The 20,775-nt window shown below is 38.0% G+C and overlaps 1 protein-coding gene across 5 annotated transcripts in view; it reads right to left on the bottom strand.

Annotated features, from left to right (window-relative positions):
• The window catches only part of LOC129361637 (receptor-type tyrosine-protein phosphatase S-like), a 95,617-nt gene that overhangs the window by 27,476 nt on the left and 47,366 nt on the right, over positions 1 to 20,775 (bottom strand). For 2 of the 5 annotated variants that reach the window (XM_055032603.1, XM_055032604.1), the window contains exons 6-12: positions 15,309 to 15,419; positions 6,675 to 6,689; positions 5,109 to 5,378; positions 3,861 to 4,240; positions 1,998 to 2,199; positions 459 to 595; positions 174 to 318 (exon numbers count right to left, since the gene is read on the bottom strand). In XM_055032603.1, coding sequence (XP_054888578.1) covers positions 174 to 318; positions 459 to 595; positions 1,998 to 2,199; positions 3,861 to 4,240; positions 5,109 to 5,378; positions 6,675 to 6,689; positions 15,309 to 15,419 — 1,260 coding nt within the window. Of the gene's footprint in view, positions 1 to 173; positions 319 to 458; positions 596 to 1,997; positions 2,200 to 3,860; positions 4,241 to 5,108; positions 5,379 to 6,674; positions 6,690 to 13,793; positions 13,806 to 15,308; positions 15,420 to 20,775 lie in introns of all 5 variants that reach the window. The other 3 variants (XM_055032605.1, XM_055032606.1, XM_055032607.1) reach the window with 2 other exon arrangements.

Below are 20,775 nucleotides of genomic sequence, written 5' to 3'. Positions count from 1 at the left end.
AGGTTTTTATCAGGTCAGCAGCTGAGGAAACGGCGACATGTGTGAGCGTGTGATTTGAGAGGCAGAAAATATTTCCCAAGGAGGTAAATATGACACAATTAAAATGTGCACGAGGTGCTTGTTGCGGTGCTTGTGTGAGCATATTATATAATATTTATGAAACAAGGACATACTGGCTTGGGATGTCCTCTGCACAAGTTCATTGGTGAAGGCGCCGATGCCTTTGATGGAGATGGCGGCCAGGGAGAAGGAGTACTCGGTGTTCGCTTTCAGGCCCTCGACGGTGTAAGAGTTTCTCGGCCCGAAGGTCAACTTCTCCTGTGAGCGGAGAACAGAGAGGTGAAGCGATGCTGAGTACCAGGGTTAATTCTCTTACCATTTCCCCCTGTTATATCACCTCTTTACTTCTGTGATGGTACAAAGTCAACAAAAAAACCAAGTGAGCAAAAAAAGCTTACCAAGCTGCCAAACTTGACAGGCTTGTAGAGAAGCTCATAGTTGACTATTTTCTCCTTGGTGTACACAGGGTCCCAGGTCAGCTCAATGCTGGTGTCTGTCACCTTCCCAACTTTAAACTTTCCTGGTTGACCTGGAACTGAGCAGGACCAGACAACACTCAAGGCCTCAGGCCTTCCAACAAGATATCTTTCTAATGTAAACACAAACTATAATATTTCTTCTGGTAGTTCAATGTCCTGAAAAGATTAATCAAATAGTCTTGCATGATGTGAGACATAGAGGCCTCCACACTTATTAGCACCCGTGCTAACAATGTGAAAAGATCTTTAAGAAGATTAATTTTCACCTTGCAAAAATGTTGAAGAACTGGAGCCTTTAAATTTCAATTAATTTATTCAGTGGAAAAAAAACAAAACAATTCTAATAATAATCACGGGTGGTGCAATTATTGGCACTTTCAAGAAAACCTTTAATACCTAAATGAAGAAAATCTACTGAGTTTAGTATTTTGTACAAAATGCCTGTTTACCTTTAAGGTGATCAGAGCATATGAAGACTGTAGCGGCGTCTTGTGTTTGTTATGCTTTGGTTTCTGATGCATTTTGAGTCAGTTAACTTGAACCGATTATTTTGATCAGATGAGACTTATATTGATCTTTTTTTAGGCTGCAAACACTCAAGATGTGTCTGGCATGAAAGGAACGATGACTGGAGTGTGGTTGACAAGCTCAGAGTGCAACACATCATGGAAATTCAAAATATTAAAAGATTTTAATTTATTTTATTTTTTTTAAATCTGGAAGCCAGGAAGCTGTTTTATCTGTCTGCAGTGGACCTTTCAGTAGAAAAAATTATATAGAAAGAATTCACCAGATTCTAAATGAACCTTTTCCCAGTGGCCTGAGCTGAAGAGAAAAAATATGAGAGCATCCAGTACTCTGGATGATTTAGAGATATTGTGCGAAAAGGAGTGATCAAAGATCCTTTCCTCTCTATTCTCTAACCTTGTAAATGTCATAGAAGCAGAATAAGCCCTGTTCTATTGGCAAAAGTCTGTTTTATGAAGTGTTGACATCAGGGACACCAATGAAGTGTGAAGAGTGCTAGATGAAATGGACTACACCAGAGTGTGCAGGCAATTTTCATGTTTCCATCATAGGTAGATAGAGGTATGCACTAAGCTTACACAATGTCTGGAAAATGTTAAATTCTAAAACTATGACTAAAAATTGTAATACCGATATTGACTATGCTTAACCAACAATTTTCAGACACTATTCTTTCTATACTTTTGCACTTCAGCATCCCAGCCACTAAAGATATCAGTTAGACTTACAGTACGGACAGTAAGGACAATGAGTGTCCATCCAACTGGCCAAATATATCACTGATATGCAGAATATGAAATGTTGATCTTTAAACCTCTAATTGACAAATCCAGCTTAGTTCTGGCCTATATCTGCCGGCACCAGTCAATATATTAACCAATACATTCTGGGACATGGCATTGATTATGTTTTTGAAATTGAGGCACTTACCTCCACGCAAAACTTTCACATGTACAGGATCTGAAAAAGGGCCATCGCCTACAGAGGTGAAGGCGAGGACTTGGATGGTGTATGTCTCTGAGCTGATGAGGTTCTGAATGGTAGTAATCACGCTGTCCTGCACATTATGTATCTGCCACTCATTAATGGCTCGGGATGGGTCCATGGTGTAGTATACACGATAGCCTTTCACCTAGAAAGGAACAGAGAGAGCAGCAACTTTATTACAGATATAACTGAGGCCTCTGCTTCAGAATCTGATTTTTAGGTTATCAGGGACAACATTTTATTATTTGGTCTAATCCCTCAGTCACTCTACAATGATAATCCATAATACCATGTTTTAACAGAGCCAGACTTTACAACGGCTGGGGTCATCTGATTTACTTTACAGTGTTTAGTCCAGACGATATGGTGCTTTACTGTATGCTTAATGCCATTTTTACAAAGAGATTTTATACATTGGCAACAGTGAAGAGGAAAACTGACAAGCTGATTCTGGCCTTTAAGATGTAATCACTGCACCTCTAGCCGTTTGGGATTTTTGGAAACACAGTAGGTAGGTCAGAGTTTATGTAATCTCTCTGCCATGCCAACTCCCTAAACCTCCAGTTCTCCCACCTCCCCTTCGCTTACTCTTTATTATCCATAATCCCCATATGCACTCAATTCAGTCTTGTGCTTTTATGAACCCGCTGTTCAGTTAGGTAGGCTTGAAAAAGAAAATGGGCCTCAAGAGGGAGCACTCTCAAGTTAGAGTGGACAGTCCAATTACCCTTTCTTTTTTTAGAGAGCAGAGAAAGTAGCGAGAGACTTATGGGACCAGAATCTTTGGCAAGATATGGTCCTCAGAAAGTAAATGAACATGCAAGCTGGACAAAAGTGCCCAATAAAAATTTGAAATGGGCCTCTTTATTGTTTTAAAATGCAGCTACCTGCAAAACAGCTTCACACTAAGCAAAAGTAAGACTTATATCTGCTTATATCTATGAAGACACACTTCAAATGGGGTAGCATTTTATCCCTATTTTAATCAGGTCGGTTTTCCCTTGTAAGTGCAGCAAATCATTACCAACAACACAAAACATTCAGAAAATTGTGAATTAACTTCTATGAAGTTGTCTGCAAGTGTTCCACATGGATCGTTCCTTGGACCATTATTATTTATGCCTTATCTTCATCTGTAGCAATGTGTGTAGATTACACTGTGATTTCTGTGGATAGTGGCAGTAAAATCCTGGTGATTCATGGTTAGATTCATGGTGCCACTGAGACTTAATGTGAAGCAGTTTGAATGCTTCTCTTAAAGTCACTATGGTTGACAGTAGAGCCAAATGTTTTTGTGTCAGTAGGCAGAGTACCTGTTGTTTCTGAACTAGAATCAATATTCTAAGCTATATATATTCAGAACTGTGTCAGACTTAATCTCTGTTAGTTCAGGTTAATCTAAAAATGGCATAATCATGGATGAAATAGACTGCTTGCAGTCAATGATTCTGTCACACATTATTTACTCTCTAACCAGCTTGCCAAAAGCCAGTGTTATAAATATTAAAGCAGCACTGTTGTTTTTCTACTTGAAAAGTCCTAGAAACAGTAACTTATATATGATTTTATTGCCATTTTGACATAGATTAAATGCTTTAAATACTTCTCATTATACATATTTAAACTGAAGTTGCAACATGTTTTAATGGAGACTCTAATACCATCAGAAATGAAAAAAAAAAGTAACATACCCTTTTGGCCAATTCTGGTTTATTTAATTTGATAATATCAAAAAAATAACTATAAAGTAAAAAAATAAATACATAAATAAGTGTGTGAAGTGCTTCAAAGTTCAAAATGCCCCACCTGTCCATTGGGCTCCTCTGGCTCCTCCCAGCGCACCATCACTGTGTTCTCAGAGATAACATGGGCCTGCACGTTCCTCGGGGGGCTAGCAGGGGCTTGCTCTGCCGTGCGAGCTTCCACGCGCGCGGACGGCGGCCCCTGTCCGATGCTGTTGAAGGCCGACACCCGTATTTCGTATTCAGTGTTGGGGTAGAGTCCACCGATGCTGTACCGGGTGGTGGTGATGCTGTCCACCGTCTCATACTTGCTGTCTGGCCCTTTGGCCCTGTACTGAATGATGTAGTAGGACACAGGGTCGGGATTGCCCGAGTCCCAGGTGATGGTGACACTGGTAGCTGTGGTTTCTGTGACGATGGGTGTACCAGGAGGCTTTGGTAAAGCTGGAGATCACAACATCAACAGATAAACAAGATTAATAGTTACAGCAAATTATTTCGCTGGGTTTCCCCCACGCTATGTACATTCTATATCTTTATTATCGCCATATCTGAAGGCATTATTTTTTTTTTACATTTAGTGTTTACAATATTTTTTACAAAGGAAATCTAATTCTCCTGTTGAAAACTAGTAAGATAATTTTCCAGTGTGCACACTGTTTATGTTAATCTTTAGCCTCTAATGTTGTCTTATGTTACCAAGCTGAAGAAAATCCATAAAATATTATATTGTAAATTGAAATTAAAATCTGCTGAAATTAGTACTAAAATCAGTTTCTGCAGGTCAAAAATAAGGTGAAAAAAAAAGAAGTCACAAGATTGTCATTGCTGTGATTCTAAATTAAATTAAATCTGAAATTCAAATTCAAGCTTCCTTCTATGCTAACAGCAGACAACATAGTTTAACATATTAATGATACTGAAAATCCATAAGTCTATACCATAAGTGGTATTTTTTGGGGTTTGTATTTTCTGATGAAATCCTCAAAGAATAATAATGACTCATGCTGCACTCAGGGTTTAAACCATCTTTAAGCTCTAATGATATGGTTTCTCAAATTTCTTATCTCAGCAGCATCAACTTGCTCGAGCTCATAGAGCTGATAAATTAGAGCACATTAATTTTTTCAGAAGGGCCTCATATAGCTTCAAGAAAAACATGAAATGGCTCGTGCTGTTCTTCGGGATGCAGAAAAAGAGAAATCTTTAAATCTCCAAATCTGCAGGATGTGTACTCGACAAATAAAGCAAATTCTAAAATAATGCCTGTTTCTAAAAGCATATTACAAATGAAAAATGGTGGGATTCTTACTCTTGACTAAGACCTGAGCAGTGGCCTCAATGATGCCCAGGCTGCTCATGGCCACGCAGGTGTAGTTGGCCGACTCCCGGACGCCGTTGAGCTCCAGCACGTTCCGTCCAATGGGCATCTCGTCCTCCGGGGTCAGGTCCTCCATGCCCAACATCCACTTGACGTAAGGCATGGGCGAACCCACGGCCACGCAGGTGATGTTGACGCTCCCCCCGGGCATGATCTCGTGATTGTTGGGTGAGATAGAGAAACGAGGGGGCACGCGACGCACTGGGAGAGGAAGAGAGCCGGGGTAAAAAGGAAAAAGGGGGAGGGGGAAAGGGATAGGGAAGGGGGTACAAAGTGTGAGGCAGAGGAGGAGAAAAGAGGGAAGAGGGGGAGCAAGGAGGGGAAAGGTGGGGAAAAAGAATGAGAAAGAAAGAGCAAAGCAAAGAGCAGGAGATCAAGAGAAAAAGTGAGGGAAGAAGAGATAAAAAAAGGAAGATAGAAAGAAAGAGAGAGAGAGGAGAGGTAACAGGAAGGGGGAAAATGAACTTCAGGGATTTACAGAAAATTACAAAGGGATATTTCAAGTTTAGTCCCAATTACTTTATGGCACTGATGATTTCAACAAAAAGACACAAATCTTGTGTTAAGCTCAACCGTTCAGAGTGAGCTGCCTACTCAAAATAATATTGTGACAAACTCTTGAGTTTCATTTCAACCAGGACATGACACCTATAGTCAGTTTCTCTTCTCCTGAATAGAATTTGCGCTTCCTCTTTTCTTTCAGCTGCATTGTTCTCGTTTTATCACCCTCCTCGAAGCCATTCTAAACTTTATCCGGAGAATTCAGAGAGAAACTTTACTTGATTACAATTTCTGTGCCTCGAGGCACTTGTGCAGCAGATGGGGCTGTTTTTAGATCGTGCATATGCATCACTGAGGGGCCGATCAATAGGGCCCTGACTGCTATTTGTGTCCCCCCTCGCTCCCACCCTGACGGGAGGGAGAACAAGCAAAGTAGCAAAGTTATATGCAATACTACATCTGTCAGAGCTCGCCTGACTACGTATCAGAGGGGAGACGCAGCGAGAGACTGAAGTCATAGGTCACTCGCATGCCTGGGCAACTCAAGAGGAATAAAAAATGGTGGAGGAACACAAAGAAGAGAACGAAGAACTGAAAGAGGAAGACAGAGAGAAGCGAGACAAGACAATACAGAGACAGGTAGAAGTAGAGACACAAAGAGAGAAAGACAGAGAGAGAGAAAGAGGGAACGAGACAGATAGAAAGACAGAGGCAGCTCTGCGTCTCTTCCAGACAATGACAGGCAATGTAGCAAAGGACAGCCACATTGTACAACAAGATACTGTACAATACATAGGATCAATAACTGATAACAGTGTGTCATCAAAATGAGTTGGAAATGTGGACAGAGAGTGGTTCGAAAGGGTCCGAAAAAGGTGCTGTGATCGTTGGAGACATTAAGTAAAGAACACCAAGACAGCATGAAAGAGTGCGAGCAAAAAGAGAGAGATATGTGAGGTAGTATGTGCATGTTTATAAGTTAATAAACTTATGTACATGAATCTGAAGCTCCTACACATCAGGGCGCGGACAGAATGAAGAGAAAGAAGAGAGAAAAGGAGGATGGGGAAAAAAGACAGGGGGAGGGGGGTGGAGATAAAGAGAGGATTAGAGGTGGGGGTTCGTAGGGGGAAGGAGGGTAGAAGGGGGGAAGAAAAGAGGAGCGAGGAAGAAGAAAACACATGGATCTATTTAAAAACACGGCTATATACCAGAGTCAGGCCCATTCAGAAAGCAGATGCTTCTAAAATAAGGAGAAACAAAATAACAAAAAGAAAGATAGAAAAATAAAATGGCTAGAAGAAACTGGATGTTGGAGGAACAGAGAAGAAGAAAAAAAAAAAGGGGAGATACCCGAGGGTCACAGCACAGGAAACAAAACAGAGAGAAAAACAGACAAACGTCTCTGGATGAAAGGAGAGAATGAAAGGGAAGAGCAGAAACAATCTAGAAACTCAGCACTACAGGAAGCCAACAGTACCTTGCAAAGGGAAACTTTTTCACATTTTGACACACGCCAACAACCGCAAGCCTCAATGTTCTTGTAAAGAATTGGTCAACACAAAGTAGCACATAATTATGAATTCACAGGAAAATGACACATGGCTTTAAAAATGTTTTACACATAAAAATCTGAAGCATGGCGTGTAGATCGAGAGAATAAATGTTGTGACCATTGTGTGAAATTACTCAAACTGAGTCTGAACGGATAAAGAGAGTGTGTGAAAATCAATTTTCAACTTGACAAAAATTCTCACTTATCAATTACATTCACGGGGAGTGGATTAAGCAGTGCTCTGTGAGATGTTCAAAGCTTTTCGCTTCAATGTCTAACCCGGTTTTAAACTTCTAAAAAACTTTCTCTCTGTCCAGTCTCTGTGTTCCTTCATGATGCTGTTTGTTCTCTAAAACCTGCTTAGGGTTAAACAGAATCAGGTGCAACATGTTGATTTCTGATATTAAATACACACAGGCGGACTATTAGATTATTAGCTGCAATGGATCTTATTTAGGGCATCCGAGTGAAGGGGACCGAATACATTTTCACAAGACACTTTCCAGATTTTAATTTGTGAAATTTTGGAAACCATTTTCCTTCCACTACACAAAATCCCAATAAAATGCATTGAAGTCTGTGGTTGCAGTCTGATGAACTATAATAACATTTGCAAGGTACTGTATGCATTTACAAAAAAAAGAATAAGAAAAAAAAAATATATATATAAAACAAAATTAAACAAAACATAAATGAACAGAAAAAATAATCTTCTAAAACTAGGAATTAATTGAAAAAGTCTAAGATGAAATCCTACAGATTGGCAAAGCAAGAGAGTCTAAACTTATTCTGTTTACTGATAAAACATATTACTCAAAATCTAAAATCAAACACATAGAAGGATTAATAAATACTCATAAACTTGCTGCATAACCGCCAGTCCTTAATGAGTAACATCATTACATGGATTCTTCATAGGCCACATCCCCCTACTTCAAAGAAGTTAGAGACAGTTGGGCAAAAGTTAATAGTTTTCCATAATTCCAACAAATTTACAGAAAAAAAAAAATCAGCTCTTGCTGTGAATTCATTACTATTCCATGAAAAGTAAATGTAATTCAAGTCTTACAAAAAAAGTAGAAAATAATCAAGAAAAAATACCCAGAATTGGATACAAGTTGAAGAGAAGAAAGAGACAAAGAGACAAGAACAGATAGATCTGTTAGAAAACAGACACGATTGTGCAGGCATCTCCTCGTCTGAGCATGCTGGAGACAGACAAGCAGACCGACAGACAGGCAGCCCCGTGCATAACACAAACACAGCAGGTGCAATGCAGCATGACAAAATGAGTTTTGATCTAAAAACAAGAAAAAATAAAAACGTGTCAAATAAAAACAGCAATTTATTAAGCATATTGTGAGTTAATTTGGTAGTAATGTGAGCAACAAGATGGAGGTAGTGACTCAAGATGATTTTTGAGGAAGCTTTATATTTTTCTTCTACATAAAACCTAGATTTCATTCAGATTCAAAGAGCTTCGACTAAAGAATCAATTGCAGGAACACAGGTGAGCGCTTAAGAATAAAGCATTCTCATAACCAAGGATAATCCCTCAGTTGCTCACAGTGCCGCTAGCTTTACCTTAATCGTGCTGGGCTCTTTACCCCCCCCCAACCCACCCTCCATTTTCCATACATTTTGTAAAAGCTGCGGACCTTCAGTCTTTATTAGAGGAGCTATCATTAGCCCTGTCCTCTGCTGGGAGTCTGCTGGCAACAGCCTGGGAAGGAGTTGGCAGAGTCAGAAGGATTACGGCAGTATCTCTGTGAGCTATACGGCTGACATTTACAGAGAACCATCCTGTCTGACTCAAGGACACAATTTTCATTAACCACTGTAATAAGAGGGAATCATTATATCCCTGAATATATAAAAATGAGAATGGGTATGATTAATAGTAAATGCCACTCAATACAGATGTATTCGAGACGCTGGTAGAAATAGGAATAGAGGGTGAAAAAGGACAAAACACAAACAACAGGGAAGAGGGGATGATTTAAGTAAAAGCATTATTGGGATGACATAAACAAAGACGAGGGAAAGTTTTCCTTTTTCTTGACTGCAGTTGTTTCGTTTGTAATGAATTTAAAAATGGCTTAATTCTTTTTGCTTATTGATGATAATTTGATGAAGAAAAAATATACCAAAACATTTTTTTCATGCATCAGAACAATATGATTTTACAGCTAGAGAGGCCTGAGTCATCTCCTACCAGAAACAATTTATTGGCTAAATGAAAATAAACTCCAATGTACATTTGCTGGAGGTATGAATAATCTTGAGCTCAATCGTCTGTCAATTTAAAATATATATATAAAAAATATTTGAGCTGAAAACCATGACATGTTTTAGTTTGCAACTCAAGAAGTGAATTATTTAAAGTGTCAAAAATATTATTACTTAATTATTACTTGATTAATATTGCCAATTTTAAATGAAAATATTGTATTTGTCATAATGTAAATGATGTAAGATGCATATTAAATCAGATGGAAGATATTTTTCCTGGAGATTTTTTTTGTGCTAAAACTTATAAGCCAGCTGCAAAAGTTATGTTATCATGTAAAAAGCTAACAAACACTTTAACAAACAGTTAAAAGGTGTTTGTATTTGCAAAAATAAAAAGTGAAAATGCTTAATACAAATATGTTAACACATTCAGTTGTATATGTTGTGAAATCCCTTTAAATGTCTCAAAAATATGAGGAACGTCATTAATGTTACATGAAAACAGATTTTTTTATGGTGTGATGGAAGGATGAATGGGATTTTGTTTTTATCATATTCAGTCAGTAAGCACTTTCATATATAGTGAAGTAGTACAACCTTCCAGAATATTTTTGAAAATATGCCTGACAAAATATGAATCACTCCTCGATGAACAATTCTCAAAGTCAGCACAAAAACTAGTCCACTCCATAGTTTTAGAGCACGGTTAGCTGCAGATCAACCATGGGGGAAGACCTGAGCATAGAGCTAAACTCGCTAAACTGCAGAACAAGTCTCTATGAACGTGTCTGTGAAATTGGAACTAGAATTGTAAAATATAATGAATCAGTCAATGTAATAACAATGTTCACAATCTTGCAGGACTTCTTGGTCACAGCATCGCTAAGTGATAACTTTGCTTCATGGTGATGTATTTGCAGAGATCTGTGACACAGTGCAAGCATTGCAACAATAAAAGAAAAAGTGAGTCGTGACAAAAAGACTGCAAATTAATCACAATCTATTTTAGAACCGCAATATTCAACAACAACAATGTCCTGTGTTCCTAATACTGTGCAGCACTAACTGGAACCAAAAAAAAACAACTTGCTATAAGGCAAATATCAACAAAGCATATCAAAACAGAAAATAATCAAGCTAACTTTAATCTAGCCTATACTCAGAGAGCTTGCCAAGAGGCATTGCTCTTTAAAAATGAATAAAACTTTTAAAGTAAGTGTTGCTAGAAGATTTTTGGAAGTGGACAAAACAAACATTTCAGATTGAAAAAAAAAATAGTGAGAATTTTAATTTGTATCCTATGTCAGAACAGATCATAATACTTTACACAATTGATAGGCTTTGAAGAGCTTTAAAAATAAGTTATGTTTCCATTTAATATATGTTGAGCATATGATTAGATTTTAAATTATGTTTACTTTATAAAAGGTAAAATTAAAAATCAAAGTTAGAAAAGAAATAAAATAGATAAATGAATACATTTAACAAAGCACCAGATTTAGGCAACTTAAAGTGTCTTTATACATTTTCTTTATTATAAATGTATAAAGAATAGTGAATAGTGAAAAGAATGACTTTACTGACAGTTATCTAAATTCAAATACATGTTTGCTTTCAATTTATTTAGAATGCAATGAATAAATATGGGTAATAAAAAGCCAAAGAAGATATAAAAACACTGTAGAAGATGTGTAAAGCTAATTTAAACACCTTCTGGTAGTTCTCAAAAGTAAATTGGGTATTTAGGAACAGGTCTATAAAATTTATTAGAAAAAGAGCAGAACTGATAAACTAAACAGAGTTGTCAAACACTTTGAAAATGTTTTATATATATTTTTTCTTTTCTCACAGTACAATTGCAAATAATTAAGGGGTTTTTACCATTTATCGTGCGTAATGTTAATAGGTTCAGAGCATCTGGGGAAAATCTCTGTCTGCAGGCTAAAAACCAACACTGATAACATGCCCTCAGACAGCACTGTCCTAAAAAGCAGATGTTATTCTGCTTGTAGAGATTACGACATGGCTGAAGTGGAAAAAAAAAATGTTTCAGATGAGTCTTAAAATGTATTTATAGCATTTATTTTGAAAATCGCCACAGGCTATGAAATAGCAGGCCCATCCGGCTTATTATCAGAAGACCAATCAACAATCAGCATCTGATGTCATGGCAAAATGAAAGCATGGCCTTTTTCAACTGCATCGGTTTAAAGTGTCATTCTAAAGTGAAAACTCGAGTGAACAAAACAAGGCACTGCAGATTCACAATGCTATATTTATCTAAACAAAGATAAAGCCAAAATGTAGAAAAACACTGTAAAAGATTAAATACATCCCTAAAGCCCTTTATGCCAAACGGTGACTTCCAAAAATATTTATACAAATTGAGGTTTTTATGTTTTGCCATGTTATAGCCACAAACGTCAAGGCAGTGTACTTGGATTTGATGTAAAAGACCAACACAAAGTTGTGCAAAGAAGTGAAGAAGAAGAAAAAAGAAGATAGTTTTCTTCTATTTTTGTTTGTGGCGTGCATTTGTATGTAGCTTCCCAAACATCTTTGAAAAACAACCTTCACTGCAGTTCATCTATGGCTTTGAGGATATGACTCCACCAGCATTTACACATCTAGAGACTAAAATGTGGGTCTCCTCTTGTTTATAAAAATGCTCCATCTAAGTCAGATGGGATGGAGAGTATTCATGAGTATTAAAGATCAAGAATTTAGCTTTGAACTTTGACTGGGCCACTCTCATGCATAAATAAAATTTTAGATAAATCCTTTCTTTGAAGCCGTTTGTTTCAGGTTGTATTCCTACTGGAATTCGAACTTTAGCCAGTCTTATGTATTTTTTTTTTTTCACCAAGATTGCCCCAGATTTAGCAACATCCATCTTCCTCCCAGATTTAGACAAAAAGGATGATGCTGCCGACATCATGTTTCATTGGGTCTGGTGTGTTCAGGATGATATGTGCTATTCATTTTTTAGTTTTTAATTCATAAAATTACATTTTGGACTCATTATTTGTAGCCAACTTTTGTCTTATACTTATCAATAGAGGACTGATTTGTGCAGCGGCAGATTCTTTGCCAGATTTTCCATCTTGAGTTTTCGATATTGATGTATCGCATAAAATCCCAGCAAAATAACAGTTTTAGAGTGAAAAGAATTTGGAAAAGTTCAGAAAGTGTAAATCTTTTTGCAATGCAATCTAAAAAAAAAAAACTAGAATATAAATGTGTACTTTTCTTATGCCATGAATTTCAGATCTCCTCAGCATATTTTTTTGAAATGGGTGCAGATAACTTTTTCCCCCTACTTTTAACAACATATTTTATTTTGCAAAGCAGAGCACTCATTAGTAAATCCTACCATCATATTTTTTATTTTTATTGTACATAGTTTAAGTATTGTTTTAAACATGTTACATAACCAGATCTAGAATGATTCATGGTGAAAACTTCCCACATGGAATACTCTGTACACACAGCTCTGCAGTACAGCAGAGTGGTCAGAAATGTTTAAACTTTACTCTTGCAGCAGTTTCAAATATGCAGTGCTCGAGTTAGGTTTATTCCCTTGCACATCTTGAGTTCATGTTATGGATTTAGCCCCGAAGAACCAACTGGTACCGACCAACCAAACATAAAACTTCGGAACAAAGAGGGGCAAGGAGAAGCTTTAGAGCGAGTGCAACATTCCCAGTCAGTGCAACAACTGGAGCAGATGTGATGACATGGGAGAGGGGACACAAAGGTAAAAAAAAACAAAAAACACACAAAACAAAAGGGGCAAAAAAACCAACAACAAAACAGCTGCAATACATGACAAGGCTGCAAGTTCAATAATATCACAAACCGAGCATGTCACTAGGCGTGAACACACATTGCCCATGCTCCTGTGTCAGTCTGTCAGTCAACACCCATGCAAGCGGTGCTCCTTTCTCTTTCTCTCTCACTCCTTCCATGCAAACATTGCCTCTTTTTAATCTTCCAATTCTTGGGTCTCCATGACAACAAGATCATACCATGCAGAAAACATTGATCGGGGAGTGAAGGCAATACCAAGGGTTCTGCACACAAGGCCTCACAATGCAGACAAGGCACTCTGCTGCATGGGCGGACCGCTTCGTCATCTTCGCAGCAGCTTTGCTCTCCTCATTTTTGGACACACGGTTTAAACGTCTCATTTTTAAAGCTATTTTTTTTTTGTTCTTCCTCGTGTTTTGTCTTTTTTTTATTTCTTTTTTGGGGTTTTTCTGCTGTTTCAATAAGTGACGCTTTCTGAAACAAAGGAGTAACAAAAGCAAAGAAAAGAGCGCACCAACCTTCTCGAAGCTCTGAGGGATGGAAGGGGGTTGATGCAGAACACAATGACGTGGGGGGGGGGGAGAGAGAGAACGAGGAAACACAGAGAGAATAAAAACGGCCAGCGCAAAGCCACTCTCGCCTCACCACAACGCTCCTGCACGAACCTCACACAACACATACATACAGTGTTCTGAAAAGCCACGTTAACAAAGAACCTGAACTTTTGAATCAGAACCATCGGGCGCCGTTTGTGAGCCTCTGGGACACCAGCACCCAGGGAGAGTTTGCATTCAGTTCGTTGAGAGAGATTGCGAACGTTCAGCCAATCCTTCTCGATTTCGCAATTAAAATCAAAGCACAGTGCCTTGCAAGGTCAGTCACGGCTCAAACCTTTCAAACCTTTTACAACCACAAACAGAAATGTCAAGAAAAAAAACATTGCACAGTACTATGCTGCCAGGACTGAGTTTCAGTGATGTAGCAGTGATGGTTTTTGGCCCACGTCTTCCATGTTGGCTATTTTCTGACACGTGTTTATGTCCCCTAAATGAACCCTCCTCTGGAACAAGCAGTTCCCCTCCCAAACAGGTGGTGGCACAAGTAATAATATCAATTTAGATGTTTATTAATTCAACAATATCTTCAATACAAATATGTTTTGTCCTTATTGACTTATTGTAAAAGCAAATTGGCTCTGATGCCAATCAGTTGTTGGCCACCCTGAGCAGCGGCCCCAGCCTCCCCAACTTGACGTAAAATGTTCTGCCTGATTAATGCTCTCGTTGCTGGCCTGTCCGCTGATGCATTAAAATGCAATCAGTGAGATATTTGAAGCTAAAGTTCCTTGGTCTTAATGATCCCATTTCCCCACTAATGTTCTTTCAGAAAACCTCTGATGTCTTCACAGGTCAGCTAATTTTATCCTGAATTTAAATTAAACACAGGTGAACTGAATTCTGAACCAGTTTAAGGCTGGACTACATTTGTTCTAGAGGTATTAGAGTAAAGCCAGCCGACTACAATTAAATGTTTACATGTTCATTTGTTAAACACTCATTTAAAAAGCAGAGATTTCCAATTATGTGTTGGTTTACTACAACAAATTACATCACCATTTGCGGTTGTAATGTAACAAAATCTGCAAAGGCTCGAGGTATGTCAATACTTTAGCAAGGCACTGTATTTTCTTTGTATCTGCCTTCTGGTATAGAAATCAGTTTAGTAGTAAGATCAGAGATGTTTCCATGCAGTTAAACCGAGGCATGGGCTCACTTTGGGTCTTCTTTACTGTACGAGATCACACCAAGGTTTAAGGTGGAATGTGGTTGTGAAAAATACCAAAAAAAGAACAGGGTCAACATATATTATAGACAATGGATGGGTTAGTAATACTCGTTTAACAGCACAGTCATGGAAAAGAGGTAGCTTCGTTAAAAAGAGAACCTTAACCGAGGCTTAGATGTGCTTTTCTTTTTCTTTTTTCCTTTTGTCTGTCCACATGTGTGTAGAGGTGTTTTGTGTTCGGGTCCTACCTCGCACATAAAGGTTTGCTGGGGAGGAGTAGCGCACGCCTTGGGAGTTGTTCGCCACGCACTCGTACTTCCCTTGGTCCGTCTCCTCGCTGTTCTCAATCTGCAGTGCTCCTGCAGGTGGACAAGAGAAGGTTTGCTTGTGTTTGTGCAGAAAAGAAACATGCACCTTTTTTATTTTTGAGACATCTGTGTGCTAGATGAATCTTCCTGTACCAGTTTGACCCCTCAGGTAGCCTCACCACCTGTTACTTCAGCAACCTGTACAGTGTTGCTTTGATGTTATTTCTGAGGCTTGGTCTGAATGGAATGCACACTCCTGATGAATTGTGGGGATTTTTTTGTTTTGTTTTTTTCTTCACCACTTTTCCCCCTCCGTTTTTAAACAAATAACATGTTCATAGTTAAAAGACTCCTTGGAAAAAAAGTTGGCAAGAGAAAAACAACTGACTTTTTGTAAACTCGGATGACACTTCTGCTCGTGTACCTCTGTTTCAGCTCGTGATTCCTCTCCTGCTGTCATGAAAAAAACACAGCCTTTTGCTTTCTTGGCAGTAAACTGACAGCAGCTTTACCCTGAAGCAACAACCCAACAACACTCTTTAGCTCTTTACTTCTTCAATCTTCATCCTCCCACCTAAAATCCGCCATGATAAACAGTGTCTCCCTAAACGTGCTATAATTACACACTGCACTCATCAGACATTCTTCAGCTTCAAAGGCTGCTATTCTCACACATACAGTTATATATACATATATATAAAACAAAAAATATATATATTTATTTACTTTTATTTATTTATTTTTGTTATTTATTTATTGTTTTACTAATTTCATTTTTGAGCAAACAGACTTTTGAATTACCAGCAGAGACTTTTTTTTAATTTAGTTTTTCTCCTTTTGTCTGCTGTGTCACATTCATGTCAGTGCAAAGTGACTTTGACATGAAGAAGCCTGAGGAGGAAGCACACACCCAACTATTAGACTCTGCAGCAGTGCATGGAGAGGAGAGAAGAGGCATTGTAACAGACATGCTTTTTTTTAAAGTGCTGGAAAAAAAAGGAATACTGTACACGCGTGCGTTGAGAAGCAGGCTTGCACATCCGGACATGTACATGCAACAGATCCGTCCATGTAGTGTTTTTTTATGTATATATCAGATTGTCTGAGAGTGATAAAAGGCCTCTAGCTTGTAAAGATGTAAAGGGAGATACCGAGATAGCATAGACAGGGTTTTCACATACAAGCAGCGCCGGGATAAAAAAGCACAAAACTCATTTTCACAACAAATCTCGCACTGTTGTGAAAAATGTCCAAACACAAATCCCTGCAATCAAAAATAAAATACAAAAGTTGTATCTAGAATGCTTTATTTCCAAAAGGAAAACTATCATTTCTTATAACATAAAAAGAAAGAGATTTATTTGAATGCCTTTGTCATTTTAACTTAAAAAAGTTAATGGAAACTGCTCCAGAAGAGGTCAATATTTCAGAGCAGTCATACATCCAGGACTGCAAAAACACAACAAAGGGACACAATTACTAAAAAGATAATATGATTCTTAACAACGATGAAGTCTGGTATATTAACTGTACTCTCGTTTTCCATTTTATCCATGTTTGAACTAATTTCCCATCTTTAAAGAAGACTTTATGAGCTGTATTTCCGCAGTATGACTGCATATCTTCTTCTCTACTGGATCCTGAAAACACAGTGGGAAAAGATCAGCTTTGAATTAAAAACCAGACTGGGCTGCCTTGTGCATTAAAAGTTGAAACAGCTTCAGTGAGAAACTGTTTTACCAGCACTTCTGTCATATTAAATCTCTTGCATACACACAACGCACTTGGTCCCGTTCAACTGTGATCAGTGTTGATGTGATGTTTGTGTGCACAATTACAAAGAAATATATTCTCACTGGCACAATGGTGTTATACAGAGTAGAGAGGGAGGTTTGATTCCCCTGATAACTGAGGTAAAATAATGGGATCAGGTGAATTCCTAAGTTTTTATGTGTTATGTATATTATCTTTATTTATACATACGATAAACATTTTATTAAGTTTAAAGGGACTGTAATTCAATTTCAGACTTTTCTAAAATAGTCTATTCCATTTCTAAATTTGTTATTAAGTTCCAACCTCCCAATGCAGCCAATCAAATCCGTCGTAAAGTAAAACAGTGTCAATAACTCAATCATCCAACCTCAAGCAGAACCACAGTTAGCAGGCTGTTTTTTTTTTATATGTGCAAGTTTTCTCCAACAATCCTGCGTGACATTAATAAAGTGCAAGAGAGCATGCTCACCTAACTTTTGCTAAATAATGTCTAATTTTCCAGCTGGATGAAATACTTTTTCTCTTTTGTAGCTGCAGAACTAGACGCTGTGATCCAGCTACTCACTGGTTACTACTTTTTAGGACAGGTTTTAGAGAAGTTAAATGGTAAACAGCTGTTGTTTCCTCAGTTAAAAGCTAAGAGCTTCAAATAAGTTAAATATTGTTATTGGAAATTATCTTTTAGTTGCACATTGTAGACTCTAGATGCCCTAACAGAAGAATAATATTCATTAACAAAAGAAAGTGCTTCATTTTGCTGTCATGACAATCTCTAGAATTTGTTTCATGTGAACAAAGAAGTCAGTAAGACCCTGAAATGGTTTCAGTTTATCCAAAAAACATTTTTGCAAACAATTGCACTCTCTAATTATCAGTTTTGTGTTGCTACAATATATAACAGATGTTATATATTGTTTTGTTTTAAATTCTCTCCGTCGGTGATGCCAGATTCAGTGGAAGAGCGGGTGCAGAATATGCAGAGGCTATTGTCCTCGATGAGCCTGTGCTTCCCCTCTCTCTGCCCTTCATCCTGTCAACCTATTAATGAATAAAGGCCACTAGCACTACAAGGTCTTCAAAATGTGAAAATAAAAAATTCTCCTAAAATATTGAAGCTATAACTCACAAATAGTAATACATTGCTTTATTCCTAGATAAAGCAGTGTCTAGGAGTGTCATTTGAGGATCTGAGTAACTGACAGCTTTGCAACAAAATAGCATAGATGGCATGTAGCAACAGCAGCTCATGTCAAGCTAAGTGTGGTAGTGGAATCACTTTTGGTCAACATGGACTTAAAATGTCGATGATATTTTAATAATAAAATATCTTATTAGTTATTAGTAGGCAACAAGACATCGGACTGTGTTCCAATCTGCAAGTGGAATACGATGTGACATTATTTCCAATTCTGAACAAAGTGTAAGAAATGTCGGTTCTGTTAGTTGCTCAGGATTAAGCAGGAGGACTCTGCTGTTGACAGTAAGCTCTCAACAGAAAGAAGGATGCATCCACTTTTTCTGCCGTAGCTGTTCACCACAGTGTCAGATTGTTTTAATGTGATTCAACACCTAAGCGGTGTGAGGCTTTGTTTGCACGCGACTGCCGTCTGGAAACTGACGGTATTTTCGGATGTTGTTTGGGGGAAAAAGCTCCACGTTCAGATGGCACCGCTTCCCCGTTTAGACGAGATCGCCAAGACACCTTGAATCCTCTGTAGTTTTCTTGCCGAGTCACAATGTGGCGCTGTGATTTTAGCATGTTCTTGTTGACCTGTATTTGTATCTGCATTAAATGCAAAGTGCATCTCAGTGTCCAATGAACCAAATGCTCAGGTAAAACACATATATTCTCTATCATTATGTATACTGAAAAGATTAAGCAGCAGAAGCAGCACAACGCTATCCGGCATTTCTTTTTCTGACGCCAAGCAAATCTTGCAGCCGTGCGTTTTGTGCATGTGCGCTTTCATACCTGCAGAGTACTTCACATCTCCACGGGGAATGTTTCTGCAAAGTTCCACTCTGAGACCTGGTTTCACAAAGTGCCAGTGTCAGAGACTCTGATAACTGGTGACATGTGAACGAGCAGCTGGATCCTTTCACAGAATAACAGCTCGGTGTAAACGGGGCCTAACGCACACCTTCTTTTATCCGGTCAAAAGACGCTGTTTTATAACAGCGTGTGTGCATTAGTGACTACAATCACATCATTATATCAATTAACTGTTTCAGCATTAAGCATGCTCTTTAATCAAAACCTCAGAACCTTCACCTCAGACTTTTCAAAGGTGTTAAAAACTAGTTTGCTTTTTCTTTTCTTTTACATTTACAAACCAATTGGGACCTTAAATGCACACTGCCACTGTTCTATTCATACTTTGACCAGGATCTGCTGTGGGGGAGATTTCCATACATTGCTCAGTAATTGGTGTAATGTTTCGGTGAAGCTTCGTAGAGGCATAAATAATGCCAAGTGTTGTTTTTGTGCTTGTCAACCTTTGTATATGTTATTTTAGTGGAACTGTCAACAGTAACAAAACTACCTGAGATGATAATCACCTCAGAAGGGAAATATATATTTACATCCTCCAACCTGCAGGATGTTTATTAACTCTCTAAGAGGGATCTGACATCCATAATGAGAAAACCTTACAGCAATCTACCCAAGGAATTTTTTCATCCAGTAGACAAAAAAAAAAAAATGCAATGTTGACTTTCAAATTGGATATTGTGGTTATGAGGTAAAAAGTAGAAATCATATTTGCACCAAGACTCAAGCTAAAGACCAGAATATGACGATTACTGACTGACCCTGACCACTAACCAGATAGCCACAATCCCAAATATCTGTGTGAAAGCACAATGTGTGAAAGCACAATGTGTGAAAGCACAATACCTCAGTGCACAATGCCAGACTGTGCAAACCACAACTCTCTTCAGTGGTGAAGCTGTTACCACAGGAAGACTCAAAGGTGACTATTTCCAGAATCAGTAAGGGGTTTAAAATTTGAAGTCAGTGAAAGCTTTTATTAAAAATGATTAGTTACTGCTAGAATGGATATTTTTTCCCCTCTTAACTGTAGTTTTTAAAGAGAAATTGGTTAAAGTCAATATCAGAATTTCAAAGCTTTGGAGAAACCTGAGATCAGAAATCGGTCACAGATCTCAAATAGGTGGATCTCGAGGAAAAGCCAACATACCGAAATCTATTGATGTCTGGATATGTCTAAAACTTACAGAGAGGAGAAGCAGCTTTCAGCATCTATGCACCATAAATTTGGAACAAACTTCCAGAAAACTGTAAAACAGCGGAAACCCTGACTTCCTTTAAATCTCAACTAAAAACACACCTGTTTAGAATTGTATTTGAAATGTAATATGTAAAAATGTATTGTTTATTCCATGATGCATGACTTTGTGTTTTTGTATTTATCATGTAAAGCACTTTGAAATGCCTTGCTGCTGAAATGTGCTGTACAAATAAAATTTGATTTGATTTGATTTGATTTGATACATGGGATTGATCCTATTGGTTGACGACCACAGCAGCTGACTCTAACTTCATCTTTGAAAAACAGATTCGAAAAGTTGCACAATCCCTTTTTAAACTGTGGTTTATTTAAAGTGAAAT

Source organism: Poeciliopsis prolifica, unplaced genomic scaffold (genome assembly GCF_027474105.1).
Source record: "Poeciliopsis prolifica strain line A6 unplaced genomic scaffold, Auburn_PproV2 SCAFFOLD008, whole genome shotgun sequence".
NCBI lineage: Eukaryota > Metazoa > Chordata > Actinopteri > Cyprinodontiformes > Poeciliidae > Poeciliopsis > Poeciliopsis prolifica.
Note: the sequence above shows the minus strand (reverse complement) of the source record. Positions and strands in the feature narration are given on the sequence as shown.